At 42.5% G+C, this 25,706-nt stretch overlaps 2 protein-coding genes across 6 annotated transcripts in view; one reads left to right on the top strand and one right to left on the bottom strand.

The window, feature by feature from the left end:
• The window catches only part of RMND1 (required for meiotic nuclear division 1 homolog), a 42,768-nt gene extending 32,565 nt beyond the window's left edge, over nt 1–10,203 (bottom strand). Inside the window, exons 1-4 of one of the 4 annotated variants that reach the window (XM_077349772.1) lie at nt 10,066–10,203; nt 3,366–3,465; nt 2,453–2,514; nt 1,850–2,352 (exon numbers count right to left, since the gene is read on the bottom strand). In XM_077349772.1, coding sequence (XP_077205887.1) covers nt 1,850–2,338 — 489 coding nt within the window. In that variant the 5' untranslated portion in view covers nt 2,339–2,352; nt 2,453–2,514; nt 3,366–3,465; nt 10,066–10,203. The other 3 variants (XM_077349762.1, XM_077349783.1, XM_077349751.1) reach the window with 3 other exon arrangements.
• On the top strand, nt 10,143–21,575 carry DCPH1 (damage control phosphatase 1). Of its 2 annotated transcripts, none has more exons than XM_077349798.1 (5): nt 10,143–10,277; nt 14,344–14,449; nt 16,362–16,597; nt 19,147–19,312; nt 20,411–21,575. In XM_077349798.1, the coding sequence occupies exons 1-5, from the start codon at nt 10,225–10,227 to the stop codon at nt 21,170–21,172; spliced, it is 1,323 nt and encodes a 440-aa protein (XP_077205913.1). In that variant the 5' UTR covers nt 10,143–10,224; the 3' UTR covers nt 21,173–21,575. The 2 variants fall into 2 exon arrangements, with proteins under 2 accessions (XP_077205913.1, XP_077205921.1); XM_077349806.1 differs by having other exon boundaries at nt 10,204–10,388.
• The last annotated feature ends 4,131 nt before the right edge of the window (nt 21,576–25,706 follow it).

Here is a 25,706-nt window from a genome sequence, read left to right as displayed (position 1 = left end):
TCTCTCCAAACTGGCAGTGGTCCCCATCCTTTTTATCACTGGGGACCGGTCAACACTTGACAATTTTACTGAGGCCCAGGTAGTCTTTTGCCAAGGGATGTTACTGCCGGCTAAGCCCCTGCTCCACTTGCTTTCCTGCCGGCGCCCCTGACTTCCCGCCACCTACTGAGGGGCTCTGCCAGCAGCAGCTGCACAGTGCCAGGCCGAGGGGAAGCCCCAGCCATGGTGGCCGCTAGAGAGCACCAAAGGTGAGCTGGCGGCAGAGTGGCAGGGCAGCTCCCGAGGCAGCAGCCAGGGAGGAGGACGATGAGGAGCCGTGGCCCGGTACCAACTGATCCATGGACCAGGACCGGTCCCCGGACCGGGGGTTGGGGACCACTGATCTAGAGCATTCCATGACCCCTAGTTACCACTACTTGAACCCAACGCTTTTTCCATTGTAATGCAGCTCAGCAACTTACACGGAGATCAATAGCAAAGTGATTATATCACAAATTCAGGAAAACATGTATGGCTTTTCTAATAAGATCCTTGATTTTGGGGAAATTATTTTATGCTATGATCCAACGCAGATATACCATACCCTATGTCTAAATATTGGCTTATTTTAGGTCTGTATATGTACTAGAATACATCATGGCTAAGGTTAAATAGGATTACAAAGAAGTCATACTCCAATGACTAGATACTATAACGTTAAAAAACAAAAGGGCAATTTAAAAGGATATATCGCCCGCCCCTGCCCCCAGAATTTTCTTGTTCATGGGACTCTACATGTGTCATCTTTAGGCAATCTGAAAACATTAAAATAAATTCCTATCACAAAAAATTCATATCCCATATAATACTTTCTCCACAACAGTAACAATGAAGTATTCAGTTTGATGCTAGTGATGCTTTCATGTGCACGCACACTTCTTCAGACACAACAAAATAGGAATTTACTATACTTCACATATAGCAGAAGGTGAGCAAGTCATTAATAAGGCTCTCATTTGTTTGGGTTCAACTTAGGGGAAATCATAGAGAAGGAAATAAATATGTCAAGATTGGAGAATAATAGACCGATAGATCCCTAGTTGTGGAACACTTAGAGCAATGAACTGAGACCCTGTCACTACTCTCCATCCGTCTTCCCACAAGCACCCAAACAGCAAAACATCAAGGAAGGTACACAGTGTGAAAAACATCAAACACAAAAGCAGAAAAACAACACTGTGTTGAGTAAATGCAGACACATTTATATTAGGAACTGTCACGCAACATAAAATGTTAGAGTTGTAAAACCTTCCTCAAACTGAGTTTAACAGGATTGTAATGAAACAATTGACTACCTAGAGTTCTTCTGGGAAAATACTTGGGTGCTGCAAAAGTAGATAAGGAATGGCATCTAAATAATAAAAGTTCAAAAAGACAGAGTTCCGGATAAAAGTCCGTTTTGATGACTCTTCTTCGGTCTGCTAATTCTGCCCTTATCCTTGCCACTTATCTTCCTCGAAGGAAGTAATCCAAACATAATTATCTACCAGAATATGAAAGCAACACCAATAATGACAACACAGGCACAAAGCTGTGAATAATCAGTATAATACTAACAAAATTTTGGAAAAACACTGAAAAATATTGGACATACATTGTCTGGGTCAATACTGGACTCCTGGCAACCCTAAGTGAGCTGAAGAATTAAGTTAGAAGAGAGTTTACGCTTATATGGGCAGACCTCAACTCACTCTCCAAAACATGGATTTTCTCCATATCTACACAGATTTTAATCTGTTCTATACAAATACATTAATCACTGGTCTTTCTGACCAGAGTCAAAGACTACAACAAAGGTTTCATACTTTACCTCAATTTCAGACAGCTGTGGCAGGTTAGCCCTGGATGGCTGCTTGGTCCTTGATGCCTTTGGTGGCCTTTTGGTTGACACAATACCTTGATTTGGCATGATTTTACCAGTTGCTAAAGCTGAATAATGTCGCACTGATATAAATTTTGTTATACATCTTGGATTGCATTTATAAACTGAAGCTTTCAGAGGATGAAATTTTTCCTGAGCTGAAGGATAGGTATCCATAATCAAATAATTCATAGTCTCTGCTACAGTAGTAACATCAGTCTGTGGCTTCCAACAGGTTTTAGCTTGCCCACAAGTACTGGTTAAGTAAGAAGCCACCACTTCAGGAATGTGCAGCCTGAATAAACGTTTTGCAGAGAGTGCATTGCTTGACATTCTATCAAAACTGTTGTTTGATGTCAGGTGTCCGGATTTATTGAACTGCTGGCCTATTTTATGAGGAGATGTAGCCAGGAATCTCAGCACTAGCTTAGCTGCCATCCTTTCAGTGCAACCTGCATAACAGTTGAAAAGGAACACTTATTCTCTTATGAAAATAGAGGACTAACTTGCAGTAACTGGCAATGCAAACATATTAGTACGATGGACTCATACCTCATGCGGAGGGTCAGATTCAAATGAAGTAGCAAGAAAGGACACAAGGATAGATCGATTACCTACAACAATAATCAGAATGGACAAATGTTGAGTTAAATTAGGATATCCATTCATATTCCGAAGCCTGCTTAACTTCTAACAGTAATATGTGCCCTTACTCTTATTAGAACTTGTTTTGCACAAAGGTCACTGAAGTGACCTGCACTGACTCCCAGATGTGCAATGTAGAAATTGGAAAGGATGAGTGCACATTTCATCTGTTGGCACTGGGGTTTTGGATGGAGAGGGTGCACTAACAAGAGAGCTTTGCTGCTGGGCTTACAAAACTTCCCAGATGTACAGTGCAGAAATTAGCTGTGAACTCAAACCAACAGCTAGTAAACTACACGTCCACAAGGCCCAGGCATCCAACAAGCAGCAGAGACTATGCGGCTGCTGGATGTACTCCTTAGACATTTCATTCTTTGATCTGTGTGACCTGTGAAAATCTTAAGTTCCAAGAAGGGAGGTGATCTTGCAGCAGGTGGAACCTTTCTCCTCTCACCAATGAATTATAGCCACTGCTGCATCCAGAGAAAATAAAAGGCAACCCTGCTTAAAATGGAAGAGCTGCGGAACAGAAAGGTGGTGAAAAAAAGACATTCAAATGGGGGAAAGATGCTTCTGCAGAGGTGAACAGAACCAGTTAAGAACTGGCACTATAGCCACACATTCCCTCTTCTTTAGAGAGAGACTGTGCCATATAAGCCAAAACTGAGAATCTCAGTATCCTTCTTTACAGAACATGGATTTTTTAAATAGATTGAGATGGTTAGTGCTGATCTGGATAAGGGCAAAATACATGATTAATTTAGAAGCTAAGTCCTAAATTCAAAACAAATATGCAACATTCCATTTGGTTCTCACTCACATGATCCTGAGCAGCTGAATGTCTCAACACATGTCCAGTTCTTCCTTCACAGCAGCAGCTCCTACAGGTGACTCCATTCCTACATCTATCATTTATACATCTTAAAAAATAATTTTAAAGAATTTAGTCACAGAAACTCTAAATACATAGGTGCAGTTATTATTATTATTATTATTATTATTATTATTATTATTATTATTATTGGATTTATTACCCGCCACTCCCTTGCGGCTCGTGGCGGGTTACAACAGTATAAAACCCCATAAAATACATTATGTTAACAGAACAAACATAAGAAACAACATTATTTAGGGACAAGCTCACTACTGCTAATAAACCAAACTAATCCACCACAGTAATTAACCATTAACCAACAAATTAAAAAATAGACATAAATTATGGGGAAGCATGCCATCTAGTAATGTAGACCTTTAGAAAGGCCTGAGAAAAGGACATCATCCTGTGCAGATTTCAGCGGGAGGTAAAACCCACTGAATTCAGTGGGATTAATTTCCGAGTAATTTGGAGTCTATAATGGTAAAGGAATCCCCTGTGCAAGCACTGGGTCATGTCTGACCCTTGGGGTGACGCCCTCTAGAGTTTTCATGGCAGACTCAATACGGGGTGGTTTGCCAGTACCTTCCCCAGTCGTTACCGTTTACCACCCAGCAAGCTGGGTACTCATTTTACCGACCTCGGAAGGAAGGCTGAGTCAACCTTGAGCCAGCTGCTGGGATTGAACTCCCAGCCTCATGGGCAGAGCTTTCAGACTGCATGTCTGCTGCCTTACCACTCTGCGCCACAAGAGGCTCTTTGGGAGTCTATACAGACAACCAAATGGGAATGCAGAAACTTTAGGATACAATGCCTCAATAATCAAGAATGTTACTTCAGATGAATGGCTTATCACTGCAAGTCAGTCAACAGGGGCACAAGAGAGCAACTATCTTCATGCCTGCCTTCCAGTCATGGAATTCAAACCCAGTTTACACATGTTAAAGTCCTAAGAACCTTTCAGAATCCTTCTAAGACATACCTGTTTGGCTCTGTCTTTGGGACTAATCAATGGGATACCAACCTAAGACATGTTATCATTTTCTTTCTTCACCATACTCAGAGTGGCATATGTGGCTCTCCCTCACAAATTTTATCTTCACAATAATTATATGAAATATTGGTTCTGAAATAGCCACAATACTTGATCTCAGGGCTGTTCAATGTTGATACACACAAATATAGAGCAAACAAGAACTACCAAAAATCTATAATGTAGATTTCACAGAATAGAACTATGGCCACTTGTTTTGATATCTATAAAAGAAAACTGAACAAATTCCAATTTTATTCAGTAGCTATTATTTATGACCGGTAGATGAAACCCCAAAAGGCTTCTGGGAGGATTAATACATGGGGATGCTGCGGCCTTCATTCTCTACTTTGTGGGCATCCTAGAATCATCTGGTTGAACACTGAGAAAACTGCAGTCTAGAAATGCCACCCTAAATAAAGTTACTTCTTTCTAAGGCTATTGGCAACCATGGATTTAGGGAGGACACAATTTAGGAATGCTTTGCAGAGGGGACATACAAAAACTAGGGATAACTATTGCCCACAGACAATAATGGGAAGCACGCTTGCCCATAGGAAACAAGGCAAAGCACACTTGCCCATACGGAACAAGGCAAAGCATGCTTGCCCATAGGGAGTAATATAAACTACCCTTGTCCATAGGGAAAACTGGAAAGCAAACTTACTGAAAGGGAATAATTCAGACTATAGTTGCCCTTAGGATATTATGTGGACTACATTTGACTGAAAGACTGAGATATCTGTTGGGAAAAATTAACAAAAGTAACCTTGGGCTGCATTTGGCTTCTACTGCAGTGCAGTCCAAACCAGACTGCAAGAGAAAATGGCCCCGGGATCTGCCCCGAACACAGACTATGGTTTTTATAATTTCTGTTTTTCAATTGTTTCTTAGCTGTTAGATAAACTTTTGTCTGGTGAATGTCTTTTCTGGCCTCCAGACGAATATGGTCCCTGGTGTACATAAGACAGCTCTTTTGAAAATCAAGAAAAACATTTGGAAAAAATGTATCCAGAGCAGGAAACCATCCAGAGAAGCGGTGGGGCCTTTGGGATGACAAAGGAGTTAAGGGCTTGCTGAAGAAATATGGGGGAGATGGCAGAGGAACTCAATGACTTCTTCACTTCTGTGTTCACTGAGGAAAGTGTGTAGCACATACCCATGCCACAGCCCCTGTTCTGAAGAAGGGAGTCAAATTGAGGGGACCATAGATGAAATTATAGACGTGACGGACAAGTATCTAGGTCCTGATAAGATCTACTTGCAAGTTCTTAAGGAACTCAGATCTGAGATCGCTGATCTACTAACCCATATATGTAACCTATCACTTTCAGCCACTGTACCAGAAGTCTGGAGACACTAATTTTTATAAAGGGATCTAGAGAGAATACAGGAAATTACAGGCTGGTCAACCTAATATCAAGCCTAGGCAAATTAGAGAGAAGAGCTGCTTATTTTAATACCCTGCTTTTTACTGCCCAAAGGAGTCCCAAACAGGCTCACAAACATCCCTCCTTTCCCCACAACAGATACCCTATGAGGTAGGTATGGCTGAGAGCTTTAACACGTCTGCTCTGTGAGAATAGCCCTAAGAGAACTGTGACTAGCCCAAGGTCATCCGGCTGGCTTCTTGTGGAGGAGTGGGGAATTAAGCCTGGTTAGAAAGCCAGATTAGAAAATGCTGCTCTTAACACACCATGCTGTCTTGAGTATAGTAGAAACTGTAACTGAATACAGCATTGTTAGGCACAAAGAGGGACAAAGCCTGCTGAGGGAAAATCAACATGGCTTCTGCAAAGAGAATGGACAAAATGAAATACTACTTTACACAGAGAGCAATTAAATTTTAATCTGGCAGTGATGGCCACGGGAATAAACAGCTTTAAAAGGGGATTAGATTGTTTCATAGAGGATAAGTGAAGCCATGGTGACTGAGGAGAATCTCCACATTCAGAGGTACTTCACCTCTGAATCCCAGATCCAGGAGACAACATCAGTGGAAGGCCTTAACCCTGTGCCCTGTTGTTGACTGTCCAGAGGAGCTGGTGAGCCACTGTTTGAGACAGGACGCTGGCCCAGACAGACCACTGGTCTGATCCAGCAGAGCTGTTCTTAGACCTTTTTGGTCATGGAACCAAAACTGTGTAATGTCCTCCCCAGGGAGAGTCACCTGTTTCCTTATTATCATTGCTTTCAGCCAACTGTTGTCCTACTTGGGATTCCCTTACTGATCCTCCTTCTAGATTAGGTTTTAATTGCTATATGTAAATTAAATTATACGTATGCCCATTGCAGAGGGGAATGCAACGGGCGCTAGAGGGGGGCACGAACCGATGCAGCGTGTGGAGTGGCTGGGTGCGAGGCGTGGGCTCAGTTCCTGTGGCTGGCTTGGCAACGCAAGAGATCAGATGCTCAGAGCCCTGGCCTACTGTTACGCAGTCGGGCTGAGCACAGGGTCGGCCAGGGCTCCACAGGTCCACTTGCCTCGGCACAACGGCTGTGTCTGGGCACAAGGCTTGCGGAGCGCTGCACGGCCACCTTGTGGGGGTGGGCCCTATAGGGGTCAGCACAATCAGTGTGGCCAACTTTGCTGGGCATGTTATGATTGGCCTGCGGAGCATGTCCAGCTGGAAACAGAGGCCGGACACAGGAAAGAGAATCCGGACAGCACTTGGACATGCTCTGCCCAGGAGGGCAGTGGGTAAGGATGTGTATCTGTATAAAATTTAAAATCGTTAATTTCCCTGAACACTTATTTGAGTAGAAAAGCCGTATTAAAATGTTTTAATTACTATAGTTTACCACCTGCATGCAGAGGGAACATAGAAGGATAAAGCTGGAAGGGATACCAAGGATCATCTAGTCTAACCCTTTGAACAATCCAGAACATTTGAAGCCCCTCCCCCCATTGTAAACTGTTTTTAAACCCCTTTGGGTAGTAACAAGTGGAGTACAAAAAATCAGCTCCAAGTGAATCATTTGAAGATATATGATCAATGGATATTACTTCGTGTAAATAGTTCTGAAGATCATGGCATCCAGCCCTCTCAATTCCTGGCAAATAGATGGGGAAGAAATGGAGGTAGTGACAGATTTTATTTTCCTGGGCTCCAAGATCACTGCAGATGGGGACTGCAGCAAAGAAATTAAAAGACGCTTGCTCCTGGGGAGGAAAGCTATGGCAAATCTAGACAGCATCCTAAAAAGCAGAGACATCACCCTGCCAACAAAAATGTGTCTAGTCAAGGCTATGGTCTTCCCAGCTGCAATGTATGGCTGTGAAGGTTGGACCATAAGGAAGGCCGAGCGTCAAAGAATTGAGGCTTTTGAACGCTGGTGCTGGAGAAGACTCTTGCGAGTCCCTTGGACTGCAAGGCGAACAAACCGGTCACTCCTAGAGGAGATCAGCCCCGACTGCTCCTTAGAAGGCCAGATCCTGAAGATGAAACTCAAATACTTTGGCCACCTCATGAGAAGGAAGGACTCCCTGGAGAAGAGCCTAATGCTGGGAGTGATTGAGGGCAAAAGAAGAAGGGGACAACAGAGAATGAGGTGGCTGGATGGAGTCACTGAAGCAGTAGGTGCAAACTTAAATGGACTTCGGGGAATGGTAGAGGACAGGAAGGCCTGGAGGATCATTGTCCATGAGGTCGCGATGGGTCGGACCCGACTCCGCACCTAACAACAACAATCAATTCTTAATGTCTCTGACACCTTCATTTTGGTGGTGGAAAATGCTTTCAATTCACAGCTGACCTATGGTGACCCAGTAGAGGTGCCAAGGTGGCTTGCCCTCTACATCACAACCCGGGTATTCCTTGGAAGTCTCCAGGGCTGACCCTACTTAACTTCCAAGATCTCAGGAGACTGGGCTAGCCAGGGCACCAATTTAATTTATGAATTTCCCTTCAATTTAAGTCCTCTGTGCAACTTGACCATTCTTACTGACTAAAACATGCCACCTTGTTTTTCATTGGCCGAATGGTGAACAAGAGAAGGATGCTCCCCAATATAATGAAATCTTAAGGAATGCTAGGAAGCAAAAACTATGCGGTATGTAAAAATGGCATACAACTATAAACCCAACTACAGTTACTGTTATTTGAGAATAGTCTTCGCAACTAACAACAACAACCTTCTGAAAATCTCTCTCTACTATATTATTACCCTCCAGTATTCCTTTTCCGACAGAGCTTTCTTGAGAAGCTGGTGGGTCTTTTGGAGCTGTATCTTGGTAAATTGGCTATGTACTGTTATTAATCTTTATTGAAATGTACTGTTTTGGTATGGTCCCTTAAGTTATTATTTATTTAAATTTACAGACCACCTTCTGTGCTTGAGCGCACTCATAAGTCCCACAATACATTAAAATCAGAGTTTAAATAATTCTAAAATCAATTCTCAAAATTTCACCCATGTGTATAGAACCCTGAACCCAGTGATTGGTATGAATTAGATGTTGATGTTTTATTGGACTCAACCATAGTCCTGATGGAAGAACTCTTTTTTGCAGTCCCGGCAGAATTCATCCACCAGGGAGCTCATTCCACCAGGCAGCTCATTCCACCAGGCAGGAGCCAAGGCTGAAAAGTCCCTGACTCTGATTAAGGCCAGTCAAATTTGTCTGGGGTTGAGAACCACAAGCCTGTTTGTGCTGGTTGAGTACAAAGCTCTTCTAGGAACATACTTCAGTTAGTGTAATCGTGCTTTGCCTTTTTTCCTATGGGCAACTGTGCTTCCCATTATTCCCTAGTCCAGATTTTAACATTGGTAAAGTGAGACACCATTGACGGGGGGGGGGGGGGGGGGGGTCTTGGTTAAAAATGTGTTCTATATGGAGCAACAAAAAGTTTCCTAGAATGCAAAAAATAGTACTGTAATATATATATATTTTAATTTCAACTTAAGTACAATTTGCCAGGTACCCCAGATGTCCCTCCAAAAGTGGGACAATCTGGTCACCTTACCCTAGGGGTAATTGTGCTTTACGTTGTTTCTTATGGGCAAGCATGCTTCCCATTATTCTCTATGGGCAGGCATGTATTGTCTATGGGCAATCGCTGTCCCTAGATTTAGTGCGTCGCCTTACAGAAGGACCACTATTTTGTTCTAATAGGGCAATCCCTGAAGTTTCTGAATGCAAAAGATGCTTGGTCGGCTCTACTCATAAATCAATACAGACAACACTAGCCTTAGGATAGGGGAAAGTTGTTTGGGAGACTCGGTGTGGCCGGCCTACCTTTTGAAACCTGCCTTCCGCAAGGCGTGGAGACACTGCAAGGAGACACCGCCTGCCTGGCTGCTCGGGAGGCAAACGGCCCTGTGTCAAATCAAGGCAGAACTGCCTCTTCAACCCCACCACTAGCAGCCCCCAAGGATTAGCTGGAAGAGGGCCGCTCAAGCGCTTAAGGCAGCGAACCCGCCGCGCAGATCCTACCGGGATCCTACAGGGAAGAAACAAGACCCACCCCGCATGCGCGGGCGCCTTCCACCGACCCGGCTCCGGCAGGAGGCGGAGCGCGAGGCTGCAAAGGGAGCCTCCCGAGGCGCCTACCGGCCACCCACTCGACCCGTGACCACGTGAAGCCGCCAGCCCCGCCCCAACCAGCTGACCTCACAGTGGGTCTCGTCGCGCGTGAGTTCCGGCCCCAGGGCGAAGCCTCGCCTCTGGCTGTAAAAGGAAACCACGGAACCAGCCAATGGGAACGCGCCTGGGGAGATACCCGCGTGACCTCTGCGGTGCGAAGGAGAGGAGGGGCCGCAGCGAGTAAAATGGCGGCGCCGACGGAAGTGTTGCCGGTCCCGCTCTCGGGCAGGTTTAAGGGGTGCGTTCCGAGTCGCCTCTCTCTCCCCTCGTGGCTCCGTCGGATAGACGCGGGAGAAGGGTAACGCCCCAGCAGAGCAGAGCAGCAGGAGGCGGCTAGAAGCGCACATCGGTAGTGGCTAGCTACTCCTCTCTCGCTCCCTCCCTTTCCTCCGCCTGCCGGCCAGGAAAGGCGGGGCCACGGGCGGGAGGGGGGTGCCAGTTCAATTTCAGTGTGTCAATAGGCGGATGGTGCCTTTCTTCTTATGGCCTCACAGCTGCTGCCCCCCCCCCCCGCCGCCGTTACTGCTAGGAGCGATGGGTGTGATTTAAGGCGCTAACCTGTCCCTATCTAGTTTTGTCCCCAGGCTGTTTAGAATAAGGCATAATCTATTCTTGCAAATGAAAGCGGTGCGGGAATAGGTCTTCAGGTGAGGGGGCACCTTTCGGATGCGCAGCTCTTCCTACTGTGAGTGGACAGGGAGTTGTGAGCTCCTGCTTTATGCAGGGGACTGGACTAGATTAAGGTGACCAGATTGTCCCACTTTTGGAGGGACATCTGAGGGTACCTGGCAAATTGTTTTCCATGAAACTTTTTGTTGCTCCATATAGACCAAATTTTTAATCAAGAACCCCCCCTCCGCTTTACCAATGTCAATGGTGTCCCGCTTTACCAATGTTAAAATCTGGTCCCCTTAGACTAGATGTCCCTGGAGGTACCTTCCAATTCTATGACTCTAAAAAATGTCTTAGCTCAGCCTATCTTCGGCATGTACTGCTTTTTTAGTTGCAGGGATCTGGGGTTTTGTTTTTCTTTCCTATGTAAGAAAACTCAGAAATAGCATTGTGTAGTTTATTGTGTCTCAGAACTCTTGTTCCTCATTCTGATGCATGTGCAGGCAGTGTTCCTAAACATGTTTTGTCAGAGCTGAAAGTCCAGTTCTCAACACTCTCAAACTCACAACGTTCAGCAGGCTTAGGAGGGTTGTAACTGCTTAGATGTGTCCTGTATCATTGAGTTAATCATGAATAAATTTGGACTTACTCATGAATAAAATTTGTTTACGATTGCACTGCACATTGTAGAAGGAGAAACTAGAGCATGCCCAAATGTTCGAACTGGCAAAAATAATTTAAAAGAGATAACATAATTGCATTATTGTGTATTAAAGCATAATTTTTACGTATATTTTTCTCCAGGCAGGTATTGTAAGTAGAGCTTTGGTAAATCTAAATGTACTTACACATGCTTTCAATACATATTTGATATGTATTGAAAGCATGTGTAAGTACATTAAGTGGGAAATCTATTCCCCAAACTGACAATATGGTGATGAAGAAACCTCTTGATATTTAAATCTCACCCTTTTAATGTTTAAATACCTTGCTGCATTTGCTAGTCTGCTTTTCTACAAAACCCAGATGCATGAAGGAAAAACATTTAGACCAGTTTCACATATTATGTATACTATACTGCTCATAAGGAAGGGGAACCTGGAAAAGATCTGCAATGCTTACATCTGTAAATTACTGGATCTAGCCTTATATCTATATTTTTTTCCTCAGGGAGAGTAATAGCACCTCCATGGAGGCAGGTGAGATTTGTAAAAGGCCTAAACCCAGTTCTTAGCAGAATTACATTCTTTTAGTTATTTCAACACTTGACAATCAATGAGCTTCTATTATCTTAAAAAAGGTAAAGGTATCCCCTATGCAAGCACCGGGTCATGTCTGACCCTTGGGGTGATGCCCTCTAGCGTTTTCATGGCAGACTCAATACGGGGTGGTTTGCCAGTGCCTTCCCCAGTCATTGCCGTTTACCCCCCAGCATGCTGGGTGCTCATTTTACCGATCTCGGAAGGATGGAAGGCTGAGTCAACCTTGAGCCGGCTGCTGGGATTGAACTCTCAGCCTCATGGGCAGACAGGTTCAGACAGCATTTCTGCTGCCTTACCACCCTGCGCCTCTATTAACTTTATTGCAAACTAGTTATTGCTTGCCCTCGAGCTGTCTTTCCTGCTCCTTGGTGTGGTGTGGTGTTGACATGCAGTGTCTAAGGACTCAGGGGAAGCTGCCTGGAGTAAAATGTTGACTATTTTGTAATTGAAGTGGAAAGTGTAGATTGGCTGGGGGAGAAAAAAAAAGAGCGCCATATGCTGCTGACAAAAAAAGGAAATGGGAAGTGAGGTGGGTATGTGGGATGAGCAATGGAACATTTCTTTGAATTGAGGGCCCAGGGTGTAGGGGATGAATGGTTAGACAAACCCAGGAACACTGTAGGTGGGGAGGTCTAGATGAGCTGTGAGTGCAGAAACTGTGGAATAGAAAAGCTAGGGAGGTTTGAAGAACTGCTAGCTCAGCATAACAGTGAGTCTTAAGGTTCTGATAATGTATTTATATTTATATACCGCCACTCTCAAAAGTCTTGCGTCGGTTTACAGAGATCCATAAGAACAATAAAACCCATTAAAACATAATTAAAACACAATATCACAATGGTGGATAATCAATATATAACCCACTCCCCCCCCCCCTGTCCAGCAAAGGTCTGTTACTCTCTGTCCAGGAGCAAGGGACTTAAAGTATTTGCTGGCGTATAAGACTACTTTTCCCCCCTGAAAAACATGCATCCAAGTGGGGGGGGGGGTCGTCTTATACGCCGGGTGCACTTCAGTTGGGATAGACATAGCTGCCCATAGTGGCCCATAGTACTGTATTTTGAGTGGAATTGTTGGGGGGTCGTCTTATACACCCAGTCGTCTTATACGCCGGCAAATATGGTAGTTGATTTCAGCTAGAGATCCACAGCTGACAGTGCCGGGAGTTGCCCTGACCTCAACCATATGCCTGGCGGAAGAGCTCCGTATTGCAGGCTCTGCGGAAAGCTGACTTTCTGCAGACCCATAGCTCTTCCAGGAGCTCGTTCCACCAGGTTGGGGCCAGCCCTGGTCAAGTAAATTCATACCCACAGAACGAAGAGCCCTGCGGGGGGGGGGGTGCATAAGCAGATAAGTGGTCCCACAGATAAGCCGGACCCAGGCCGCATATAGCCTTATAGGTTAAAACCAGAACCTTAAACTTGATCCAGAAGCAGACTGGTAACCAGTGCAGATGGTGTAGCACCGGCTGAATATGGGCCCTCCAAGATGTTCCAGTGAGGACCCTTGCAGCCTCATTTTGTACCAGCTGCAATTTCCGGGTCAAAACCAAGGGTAGGCCCGCATAGAGTGAGTTACAGTAGTCTAGTCTGGAAGTGATTGTCGCATGGATCACTGTCACCAAGTGTTCGGAGGGCAGGTAGGGCGCTAGTAGCCTCACTTGGTGCAGATGAAAAAACACTGTTCGGGCTACTTTCGTGACCTGAGCCTCCATGGAAAGGGAGGCATCAAAGGTCACACCCAAGTTCCTGGCTTCTGGTGCCGGTGTTAATTGCACCCCATCCAGGCATGGGAGACTCACTTCCTGATCCTGTCCCCTTCTACCCAGCCACAGGACCTCTGTCTTTGAGGGGTTGAGTTTCAGGCGACTCTGCCTGAGCCATCCAGCCACTGCTTCTAAACATGAATTAACATACCCAATATAGTTGAAATTTAACCAAATGTAATTACAATATTTTTGGGCAAGGACACATGGTAACATTTATTTTTGTTTGTTTATTTTGTTTGTCTTTAGGTATTAATTCCCACATTTACACTTTGATATTAAAATATTCCCATTCCAAATATGGTGTTTAAGTGTTAAGTTTTTAGAGCATTAAACTTCTGTACTAATTTATATATTTCATTACTTTAGTAACTTGGAACCTCTTCCAAGTACCGGTAGTTTCCTTAAAGCTGAAGCATCTTGTTCCTGTATCAGCCTACTGGCTTGCAAACCTAAGTCTTACTCAGTCCATACTACTGATACTAATATACTAGTAGTGTATTAATGCACTTACTTAGGATGTGGTGATGAAAATTATAAACATAAGGGTAATCAAAATGTATTTTTTTTCTGAATCCGGAATATTACTGTTTTCTTAATTTCAAATATATGGTGATTCTTGAATAAGCAGCTGTTTACAAGAGATTTTGTTTTGTTCTTTATAGATCCTTTGCATATGATACAATTAAAGATAGGCTGCCTCAAATCCTGACTAGAGTTATTGATACTTTGCATCGACATAGAAATGAATTCTTTGAAGAACATGGAGAAGTAAGACATTTTATCCCATTTTCTTTTAATGTTGCATGAACCTTCCAGTAACTTTCTCTTAATTGATCTGCATGCTTAGAGAATCTTCCTCTGTGTCCATTCTATTCTAAGCATATTTGTATCATGCCCAACTTTTCCTTCTGTGTCTGTACAGTCTTTTTGTTCTCCTTTTATAGACTGTCTTGTTCTCCCCTGTTATCTTAAGCTATTTTCCTTTTTCTCAGAGATATTCAGTGCAGTGCATGGAATGCTAGGTATTATTTCAGAGAATACCAGAGATAGTGTTTGCTACTGTACAATGTGATCAAGGCCTTTTTGATAACACAGAATTCCAAACAATGCTATTAAAAAAATTACTTTTATTATTTCCCATCCCTATAACATAGATGGCTAGGACTTGTGGGGGAAAATAGAAAAATCAATAACTCATTGAATTTTACAATTATTTTAAAACTAACTTCAAAGCCCGTTCATAAGAACAGGCTTTGAAAGTCCCCCCCCCCCACGGTCGCTTCCCCCTGGTGCGCCAAGCATGTCCAAAGTGATCCCCCGGCGAGGCTGCGGTTTCCCCATGGCCTGCCAAGCATACTCAGTACCTCTTCGAGGTGCTAGGTGTGCTCGGTGGGCCACAGTAAAGCCATCCCTCACCCCCTCGGCTAGACCGCGGCCTGCCCTCGGCGAGGCTGCGGCCTGCCCGGGCGGTGGGGAAGCCATCCCCAGGCCTGGTGCGTTCCCTCCTCACTGGAGGGCCCGTGGTCCACATGGTGTCCGGGTGGTGTGGCTGTCCCAATCCGCTTGCTGGGCCCTAGGGAAGAGAACCTTTCCTCCCACATACACACCGTTGGTGCAGCCGGTTCCCTGGGGCCCGGCAAGTGCTCTTGCCTCACAGAGGCGGCATGAGCGTTTTGCAGGTCACAGGGAAGGGAATCTTCCCCTCCTGTGAGCAGGCAAGGAGGGAGGATGGGAGGTGGAGAGGGAGAAGGTGGCTGCACCCTGATTGGCCCTGTTCCATCTCGGACAGGGAGGACAGTCTCCACCCCCAGGCCTGTTTCACAAATATATAAGAGGAACCCAGCATACCAGATTAGAAGTCTGCATTTCTAACCACTGCACCAAACTGACTCTCACCAAAAGGCAATGGAATTTTACAAGGTTTTGTGGTAACACTCAATCCCACTGCATTGTTCCCATCCAAATCTAAAATACCTCCAAACTGAAATGGAGAAACATTTTTCATGTTATGCTGTCTGAAGGCCTGGCAGGACGCGTTCCCAGATGAACGTTTGATGCTTGCATAGCTTTTATGCTAATTTATACGTCATTATCCTGTCCAGTTGGCATAAACAACAGAATCATTTTGGAAGTGGAGGTGACAAGATTAATTCTCCACAAATAAGCATTGAAGGTTGTTGGATCCTATACAAGGAAAATAGCACCTTGCATCTTGTGCTTTGCACATTTATGAGAACTGTGATAGATTTACTATTGTATGTGATTGTCCCTTGTACCCTGAACTACTTTTACTTACTTTGGCTTACAGAAATACTTATAGCAAACTGTTCCTCTAGTAACCATCTTCAGTATATGATATCCTTTTTTGTATCAACAGCTAAATAGGAGATAGATTGTCAAAAATTAATTCAAAAGTACACAATCCACATCCTGTAACTCTCAGTTTAGCAACTCTGATTGCCCACACAATCTTGGAATTAAACTGAATTCAGTTGTAAGAGTGGCTAATCTGAGAGTTTGGTATGTGGATTATGTACTTTTGAAGTGAACTCTTGACAAATCTGTCTCCCCCTTAGCTGTTAAGGTACATATATTACATATAAAAGATGGTTACTAAAAACATATTTTAATAAAAAATGTATATTTGGATTGGAAACATTTATTTCCCTTTTTATTTTAGAAAGGTGTTGGAGCGGAGAAGAAAGCTATAGCCTATCTCTCCAAGTTACGTAATGAGCTGCAGACAGACAAGCTGTTGATTGCTTTGAATGATAACCTGCCTGATACTGCTGTGTGGAATCAGTACCTAGAATATCAGCAGAATTTATCTTACGGACCACCAAGCTGGTTTAAATCACCTTGGTTATATGTAGAATGTTATATGTATCGTAGAATTCACGAGGCATTAGTTCTAAAGTAAGTACATGTGGTGGGTCAACTTTTTAATGTGGCTTTCATTTGTTGGATAAAGGAACTAGGGGAAATAATTCAGACGTAAAGTAAAACAGAACTTTTTTTTGAGTGCTATTCATATTCCTTTCTTCACTGCTTCTAAACTCTAAACTTCTGGACTGGTTTCTGGCTGAAAATTCTGAAGTAATTTGGAGTCTTTTTGTATTTTGCTGGTTCTGTGACATGTCTTGAATCTGCAAGATTGACACAGCTTTGTTTATTTCTAATATTCTACTTCCTAGTATGTGAAAAAGGTAAAAAAAAACCTTTTAGCTTCATGCAGAATTACCAAATGAGGCCTTCATTTGAGAAATATATTATCGTTATCATTTTTAAGTAGTTTCTTTAAAATATGTATTCATTAACTCTCGTTGCATATTCCTAGAATATTCTTAGAAATGTAACTCCAGAAGTTTTTAAACTATTGAGTACAAAACAGTCCCATCCCATTTTTAGAAAAAAGATATTGTCGGGGGTAAATGATATTAAATATTCATTCATTAATTTCATTTATAACCCACCACTCTTGTGCAGGACAGCTCAGGGTGGGTAACAGTTATAAATCCCCACAATAAAATCCCTTAAACAATAAAGCTGTTGAGTCCAGCTTATCCTGATGGCAATAATATCCCCCATTCCTTCCCACTCGACAGGCAGCATCACACCTTGGAAGTTAAATGGGGAGCAACCCGTTGTGCTGGTGGACTAGGGGAGGGTACTGCATATTTCATATAAAATTACGCCCTTTTTTGGCTTAAATAACGAAATTCACCATTTATAATTCAACATATAGAATTATGTCAGTGGGCGTATTTATGGTTTTTGAAAGCATAAATGAGTTATTAACAATAACCTGACAGCTTCAAGAATATTTTTGTTGACAAATTGGCAATAATTGGCTGAACTTTTAGAACAACCTTAATCCAGCCATTAGAAATGAATGGATAAATAACTATAGCCGTGTACATTTTATTCTTTTTTATTTGTGAACTAAATATAATTGTACTTTAAATTTGCTTTTATTAGGTACTGTTGCATTTTTTAAAGAAGGAGAATAAATTGCTTAGTTTTCTACAACAAAGTTGCAAATATAGTAACTCCCTGACTTACAGATGGTACTACAAATGCAGAAGAAACCAGGAAGTGATTTGTATATTTCAAGAATTGGGAGTAAGGGAAAGCGTGTTGAATGACTAAGGAAGGGGAGGGCAGAAGTTGGAAGGATTGGAGTCAAGGGAAGAAGTGGTTAGGAAGCATGGCTGGCTTTGAATTGACTCCCTTCCTTCTTTATAAGTGTTTTTTGTTAACTGATCTGGATCTTGAAAGAATAATTTTTCAAACCTTGAAGTATTTAGCTTGAGACATGTTAAAGACCACCACCACCACCCTTTCCCAAAGTATAATCTGTGCTGTGCATCCTTAGCCTTTGCTAATGAAACACGTTCCCTGAAGGCAAGATTGTACCAGTATTCAAAGAAAATAAAAAGCAGTTTCTTATACTACATTATCTGACTGGGTTTAACTGCTGCACATTATTACAACAGTGTTTTCATGTTTCTCATTGCAAACATACAATATTTCAGCAACACTGTGAATTAAATAGACTTCTGTAGGCTAATGTGGGAACCTAATCTCCTTGTATCTTTGTGGGAAAATGCAACACAACTGGAACACAGCCTCTATGTTAGGGACTTGTGAAGAAATAGAGTTGCAAAACAGCTGCATTCCATTCTTTGTACATGCTACTCAGTCCAAAAGTAAAAAGCCCACTGTGAAAGTCTGTTGACATCAATTGGCTTAAGAGGGTATAACTCTGCTTAGGATAGCACTGTGGATTTTATAGTGTGGTAGTTTTTGCATTATATGATTTGATAACAATAAACTCTGAATTAAGCACTCCCTAAGAAATTAAGAGCCTCTTGTGGCGCAGAGTGGTAAGGCAGCCGCCTGAAAGCTTTGCCCATGAGGTTGGGAGTTCAATCCCAGCAGCCGGCTCAAGGTTGACTCAGCCTTCCATCCTTCCGAGGTCGGTAAAATGAGTACCCAGCTTGCTGGGGTGTAAACGGTAATGACTGGGGAAGGCACTGGCAAACCCACCCCATATTGAGTCTGCCATGAAAACGCTAGAGGGCGTCACCCCAAGGGTCAGACATGACTCGGTGCTTGTACAGGGGATACCTTTACCTTTAAGAAATTATACAAGAACAGAAAATTTTAACAGCACACTGCTGAGTTTGTTCCAAACACTTAAATGGTTAAAGCAAAACATGATGTCCAATATGGAACTTGCTAAAAGCAGCATGTTCTTGTATTCTCCATGGCATTGTTCACCCTGTTTGATGACATCATCTTATGCATTTCCCTTTCTCTGCCCATCTTGTGAAGCTGAGTTAGAGAATATGCAACATAATGACTTCGGAAAGTGCAGCAAATGTTCCCACAAGTGAGGGGGAGGAGAGCATGAGAGATGGTTGCAGTTTTCAGTAATACTATTTGGTTTCTTTTCTCTTTAGTCCCCCTATCAGTGATTTTGATGTATTTCATGAAGAAAAGGTACATGGTTTCTTTGAATCTCAGCAAGCGATTATTGTTTTAACTACGTATCTCCAAGAACTGCTGAAAAATCTATTGGATGTAGATGAAAAACTTCTTCAGGAGGAATTTTTTAAGCTTTTGCAGGTAAAATTAATAACACTGAAGTTCAGAAGCATATTACAAATATGCTGTCATTTCTAAAAGGCATTTAAAATTTTCCAAGATCAGCTAATGATGTTTTTGCTCACGTCAGTTTTCAGAATGAACTGTTCATGTTATCCACTGTTCATGTTATTAACTTTCATGTTATCAAAGTAACTTCAGGTGATATGAAAAAAATGTTGAACCCTTCCCTTAAAATTATGGTTCTATACTCACGGTTTTCTGCAAGATTTTTGACTGCAGAGAACTGTGATAGAATTCTCACAATATTAGTGGGTGAGTTACTGCTGGAGCTCAGAAGAAAATTATTATCAGAAATAAAAAGTAAAATGGGATCTGTCCTGGAGCTCACTAAAACTTATCCATGCACACAATCTGATTAATACATGAGGCAGACTGTAGTATACTCTTCACATTTATACTGGATTTGGCAATTTCTCCTGGGTTTTGCTTTTCATTATTTAGAGAAAGGCAATAGTCCAGCAATATTCACACTGTGGTTCATGGAGCATTTACAGTTGCCATCAACCAAAAGAGCCAGATCTGCTTCCATCCCTGAGAGGGCGACTGCACCTCAGGGAAGGCTTGCAGCTTCCCTCTTCTGGTAGCAGCTGTTTTAGGGTGGGAATCATCTGCCAACCACAAGCCCCACTTTTCTGAAATATGAGGGGAAGGCTCCTGAGCCACAGACTATCAGAGCTTTAGTCAGGGGGGTAAAATACACCGTTTCACAATACAGAGCACAGCCCTGGTCCATCAGAAGCATGCTTCAAAATGTATATATTTAATTGAACAGGGATATTTGTAAATAGGTGTTGTGTGTATGTGAATATATCCTGATCCTACAAGTGTAGTTTCTACATAGTCCTGTTTTTAAATGCATAATTTCACAATTCCCATATCACAGGGAGTGAAAGGATTGGATTCAGTGCTTCTTACGTTCAATCAGCTGATTAGGGGGGTCACAGCTTTTAAAAATAATGATTTTGTATTGGATTTAAATGTGTTTGATGCACACCAGATTAAAGAGTTGCTTTACTTTGGTGTTGGAAAGTTTAACATGCTATTTTCTCCTCTTAGGTTTCGCTATGGGGCAATAAGTGTGACTTGTCAATATCAGGTGGTAAAGCTAATTCTCAGAAGTCAGATCCCTTGCAAACTTTGAAAGAGTTAAAATCTTTTATTTTGGTGGATCATATGGAAAAGATTTGGTCACTGCTTATAAATGAAAAGAAAATGAATTCACGGACCACTACTAGAATTGACATAGTCCTGGATAATGCTGGATTTGAGCTTACTGCTGATCTCGTACTAGCTGACTTTTTGGCATCATCAAAGCTGGCTACTGAAATTCATTTTCATGGGAAAAGTATTCCTTGGTATGTATCAGATACTACAGTTCGTGACTTTAATTGGACCATTAAACAAATGCAGTCAGCTAATCACAAGTGGATGTCTAAGTGTGGCATGACCTGGGAGGAAAACATGAAAAATGGCACTTGGGTTTATCATGATCATTTCTTCTGGACTTTGCCACATGAATTTTCGAGCATGGCTGAGATTGCTCCTGATTTGTATGCTCAGTTACAGAAGTCAAATTTAATCCTTTTTAAAGGTGATCTGAACTATAGGAAGCTAACAGGTGACCTAAAATGGGACTTCACAGTGCCCTTCCATCAGGCCTTGAACAACTTTCATCCTGCCCCCATCTGCAGCTTAAGAACATTAAAATCTGATGTTCAGGTTGGATTGAAACCTGGGCAAGGTGAGCAATTTATGAATACCGAACCTGAGTGGATGATAACTGGGAAATATGGTATAGTGCAGTTTAATGCTGCTTAATGATTGACTTGAATGATATAAAGGAGAACACTGTGCTAAATGCTGTTGTTGCTAAGCAAGGTTGAACGTCAACTGGCTTTCAATATGCATGTCCTTTTTTCTTTAGTGTCTTACTGTTATATTGACAGTGGTGTACAATAGTGACACTTTAGAGGCTTTCTTGATATTTTCTTCCAAAATGTAAAAAAGATATTAAATATTTTCTTCTAGAAATATTCTGCTTTATAATTGAAGAATGCCAGACAGTGACAAATGCTTTAATAACTGGAATCTTTCAGACATCATTGATTTTAACATACATACAGTGGAATGTGGCTGTAGCAAAGTCTTACTTAAAGCTACTTGAGTTGCCTGTTGTCTGTATTTTGTAAATAATGATTGATTAAAATGATGTGTAAATCTGTTTGGGAGTAATGTTTTAAAGGTAAAGGTATCCCCTGTGCAAGCACCGGGTCATGTCTGACCCTTGGGGTGACGCCCTCTAGCATTTTCATGGCAGACTCAATACGGGGTGGTTTGCCAGTGCCTTCCCCAGTCATTACCATTTACCCCCCAGCAAGCTGGGTACTCATTTTATCGACTTCGGAAGGATGGAAGTCAACCTTGAGCCGGCTGCTGGGATTGAACTCCCAGCCTCATGGGCAGAGCTTCAGACTGCATGTCTGCTGCCTTTACCACTCTGGCTATAATTGCAAGGTACTTTAAGGAAACAATCTTGTTGGTGCACTATTTTTCTCTCTCCAGAGCCTGCTTGACCTCAAGAAGTGTTTTGGCCAACTGCAGAAGTAGGTCTTGCCCTGTCAGGCTGTCTAGCAGTCTTCTGGGACTTTATGCCCTTTGTTCTTCCTGACAGTGGGTTGTATCCCATGAGCAGTGGATGCAAGGTTAGCAGAACTTTCCCATGTTCCTGCACCCCATAGCAGACATTTTTGACCCTAGGAAAGCTTAATCTGAGACATATAAGACATGCTGTGCAAATCAGAAAGACACAGTAGCAAGGTTAGATTCATGTGGGTAGCCGTGTTGGTTTGAAGTAACACAACAAAAATGGAGCCCTATAGCAGCTTTAAGACCAACAAAAAAATTATTCAAGATGTGAGCTTTCCAGTGCATGCACTGTTCCTCAGACTAATGAACAACCATAACTGTGTAGACATAAGGTAAAAGCAAATTATGGTAAATTAGTAAACTGTCATAATATCTAAATCTAAAATAAGTCATATGATGCCATATGATAATTCTTTGTTAAAACAGCTAATCAGTCCTTTTGAGTTCAGTTGTAGTTCACAAAAACATTGGAGAAATAAAACTGTCTACATCAGTAATGAATGGCAGAGAAGAGAAGATTGTGGATATAAGAGTTGAATGAGTTTAGCATGCATAGTGAGATAAACCTATGTCCTTGTTGAATCCAGGGTATGCCATTGTTTTGAGTGTGAACATAGACACTAGTATTAGAGCTTGCAACAAACCCAGATGCAACTTTGCTGCCACATATACTCTAATGATACAGTCACTGGACCGAACAACATCACCTACACTATCAAAGGCTTATTCACTTGCTCATCTTCCAACATTGTATATGCCATTAAATGCCAATAATGCCCCTCTGTTCTCTACATTGGGCAAATAGGTCAAACCGCTGAAGAATTAATGGACACGTATGACATCAAAAATCACAGGATTGAAAAACCTGTAGGGGAACACTTCAACTTTCTAGGACATTCAAAGTAGCTGTTTTATTACAAAGGAATTTCAAGAACAGACTAGAAAGAGATTAAAGAAATGCAAATTCTCAAAACACTCAGTTTACTAATTTACCATAATTTGCTTTTACCTTATGTCTACACAGTTACAATGGTTATTCGTTAGTCTTCTCTTTCCTCTCCCCACAACAGACACCCTGTGGGGTAGGTGAGGCTGAGAGAGCCCTGATATTACTGCTTGGTCAGAACAGCTTTATCAGTGCTGTGGTGAGCCCAAGGTCACCCAGCTGGCTGCATGTGGGGAGAGTGCAGCATCGAGCCCAGCTCGCCAGGTTAGAAGTCCCTGCTCCTAACCACTACACCAAACTGGCTCTCAGTCTGCATTCCTAACCACTACACCAAACTAAGGGAGACTGCATACACTCAAAAGCTCACACCTTGAATAAATCTTTGTTGGTCTTAAAGGTGCCTTTGGACTATTTTTATAGTAGCCAGGTGACAGAATCACCATCTCTTCTCCCTTCCAACAGAAGTGACAAGACAGGTTGTCCCCTTTGGCCTCCCTTATGCGGCTTCTTGCCCCACATGGTGACTAGAGCACATGAGTTCTGCAACGGGAATGTAGGAGATATCCACGATTTTCAGCACATTTTGCTGATGATTACAATATCCAAAAGGTAAAAGTGGATGCCAGCATTAGCAATATTTGATCTGGTGAGGGTAGGGGGACAACTTGGTAGAAACTACAACAAAGGGGGGAGGAGATAAATACTAATTAATCAGTTCTGTACACCAGTGCTCCATTTTGGTACCCATCTAATAATTATTTTCATGAAGCAGTGTATACCTCTGATTAACAGAAGAAGAGATCAAGCAGAGGAGGAAAAGAAGATGGGGGTCCTTATTTTCTGTGCAGGGGGATTGTTTTGTGTGGTCTAGTTCTGATCCTCCAGCCAGCTCATCAACTACGTCTGTGGGGTTATCAATAAGAACATGAAAAGAGGCTGCTTAGATTACATGCATAGTCATCTAGTCCACCAGTCTGAGCCACTGAGGCCAAGGCTGTCCCCTGATGTTCCCTGCTAGCTCTGGTATTCAGATATTTGCTCCCTCTGAATGTGGAGGTTCCCTTTAGTCACCATGGTTAGTAGGTGGTGATGGACCTATCTTTCATGAATGTCTTCTGCTGAAAAGAAGAAATAGACTTGGTTGCTGTTAGCATGTTTATGGCAACGTACTCCAAAATTTTGCTCTCTCTTACATACAAATGCTAAACAGGACAAGGATGCTGAAGTCTTACATGAGCAGTACCGCAGCTTCTGCTCATCTAACAGCAATTCTCTAGAATTAGTACCTTTTGATTCTAATCAACTAAAGAGGACTCAAACTACTGTGGCCTTTCTGCCAGCACCCCTGGATTAGAAGGATCATAAGATCAATGGTAATGGCTGTTGAAAGTTCTAGAAGTAGTAACACAGCTGCACTTCCTCGTAACAGTTATAATCATCAGGTAACCATGGCAAATGGAGTCACAAAAGCAGGTTGGAAGCCAGATGGCAATAACCCTCATCCCAAAAGATACTATGGTTCACTGTATGATTGCCCCTTTGGCACAATCCATTCTTGTCCTGTACTGACACTTGAAGAGGGAACCCTTTGGGATGGATACTTCCATATAAATGCAGAACCCCTTAGGAGCTGGCAGTACTAGTATGGAAACTAACAACTAACTAAACTGCTGTGCCCTTCCTCACAGCATTTTACAGGTTTCAAACTATCGATGCAGCACTGAATCTTTAAAACACCTCACACATAAGCTTACCCATACAGTCTGGCCATCCAGTCTGGAGCTCTGTTTTAGGTGCCCCTGCCATCTGAGGCCGGACAAAGGGGTATCTTTTTGGTTGTGGCCTCAAAACACTGGAACTCCCTCCCCTGGGAGATTCACCTGTCTCCATATTTTGTTGTCATTTGCCAGTAGGTGAAGACTTTACCATGGCATACCCCAATATGCCAAGTTTTGATGTTATGTGTGTGTTATGCATTTTTACTGAATTACTGTATATATGTATTAAGTTGAAATGTTCTAAAGTTTGATGTGTGCTGCCACAGAGACTCTATTTTGGTGAAAAGGTGGCACGGAAATGTTTTAAATAAAACATGGGATACAGCCAGCTGGCAGAGATAGCTATCCAGCAAGGCTAACACACACACTCTGGGTTGACTTCCTGTGTCAGAAAGCACAGTTTCTCTCTGTTTGTTGCTCAACAAATACTAAAGTCCATGCTGTATATTAGAAAGAAAAGCAGTATAAATAGTGCATCACCAAATACATATTTCCTATTTATTGCATTTATGCTCAGCAGCTTAGACCATTCTCCTTCATTTGATCCTCACAACCACCTGATGAGGAGGCTAAGGCCAAGTGTGATCCAAGGTCAACCAGCAGGCTTGTGCCCAAGTAGGTATTTGAAGCTGGTTCTCATGGATTTTAATCTGATCCTCCAACCACTAATAACTTGATATTCCAAGTGAAAGAATGCGATCCAATGCAAGAACCATGGAATGAAATTATACATCATTATAAACAGGTTTCTCTATATGCTGTGGGGGAAATACTAGTTTTCTATAAATCTTGGCTGTGTGGATGCTTAGTAGTCAGCAGAAATATTTCTAATCTTTGTAACTTCCTGTCCAAAGTTCTGGCAATTCTCATAGACAGGCCAAAGTAGTCCATGAAAGGAACAAAGGCTTTGCTCGCTCCCTCTTTATTAACAGGAGGGATAGTTTCTTTTTTGGAGAGGAAACTGGCATGCTTTAAAAAGTTA

The sequence above is a fragment of the Paroedura picta genome, chromosome 1 (assembly GCF_049243985.1).
Source record: "Paroedura picta isolate Pp20150507F chromosome 1, Ppicta_v3.0, whole genome shotgun sequence".
Classification (NCBI taxonomy): domain Eukaryota; kingdom Metazoa; phylum Chordata; class Lepidosauria; order Squamata; family Gekkonidae; genus Paroedura; species Paroedura picta.
This window is presented reverse-complemented; position numbering and strand designations above follow the sequence as displayed.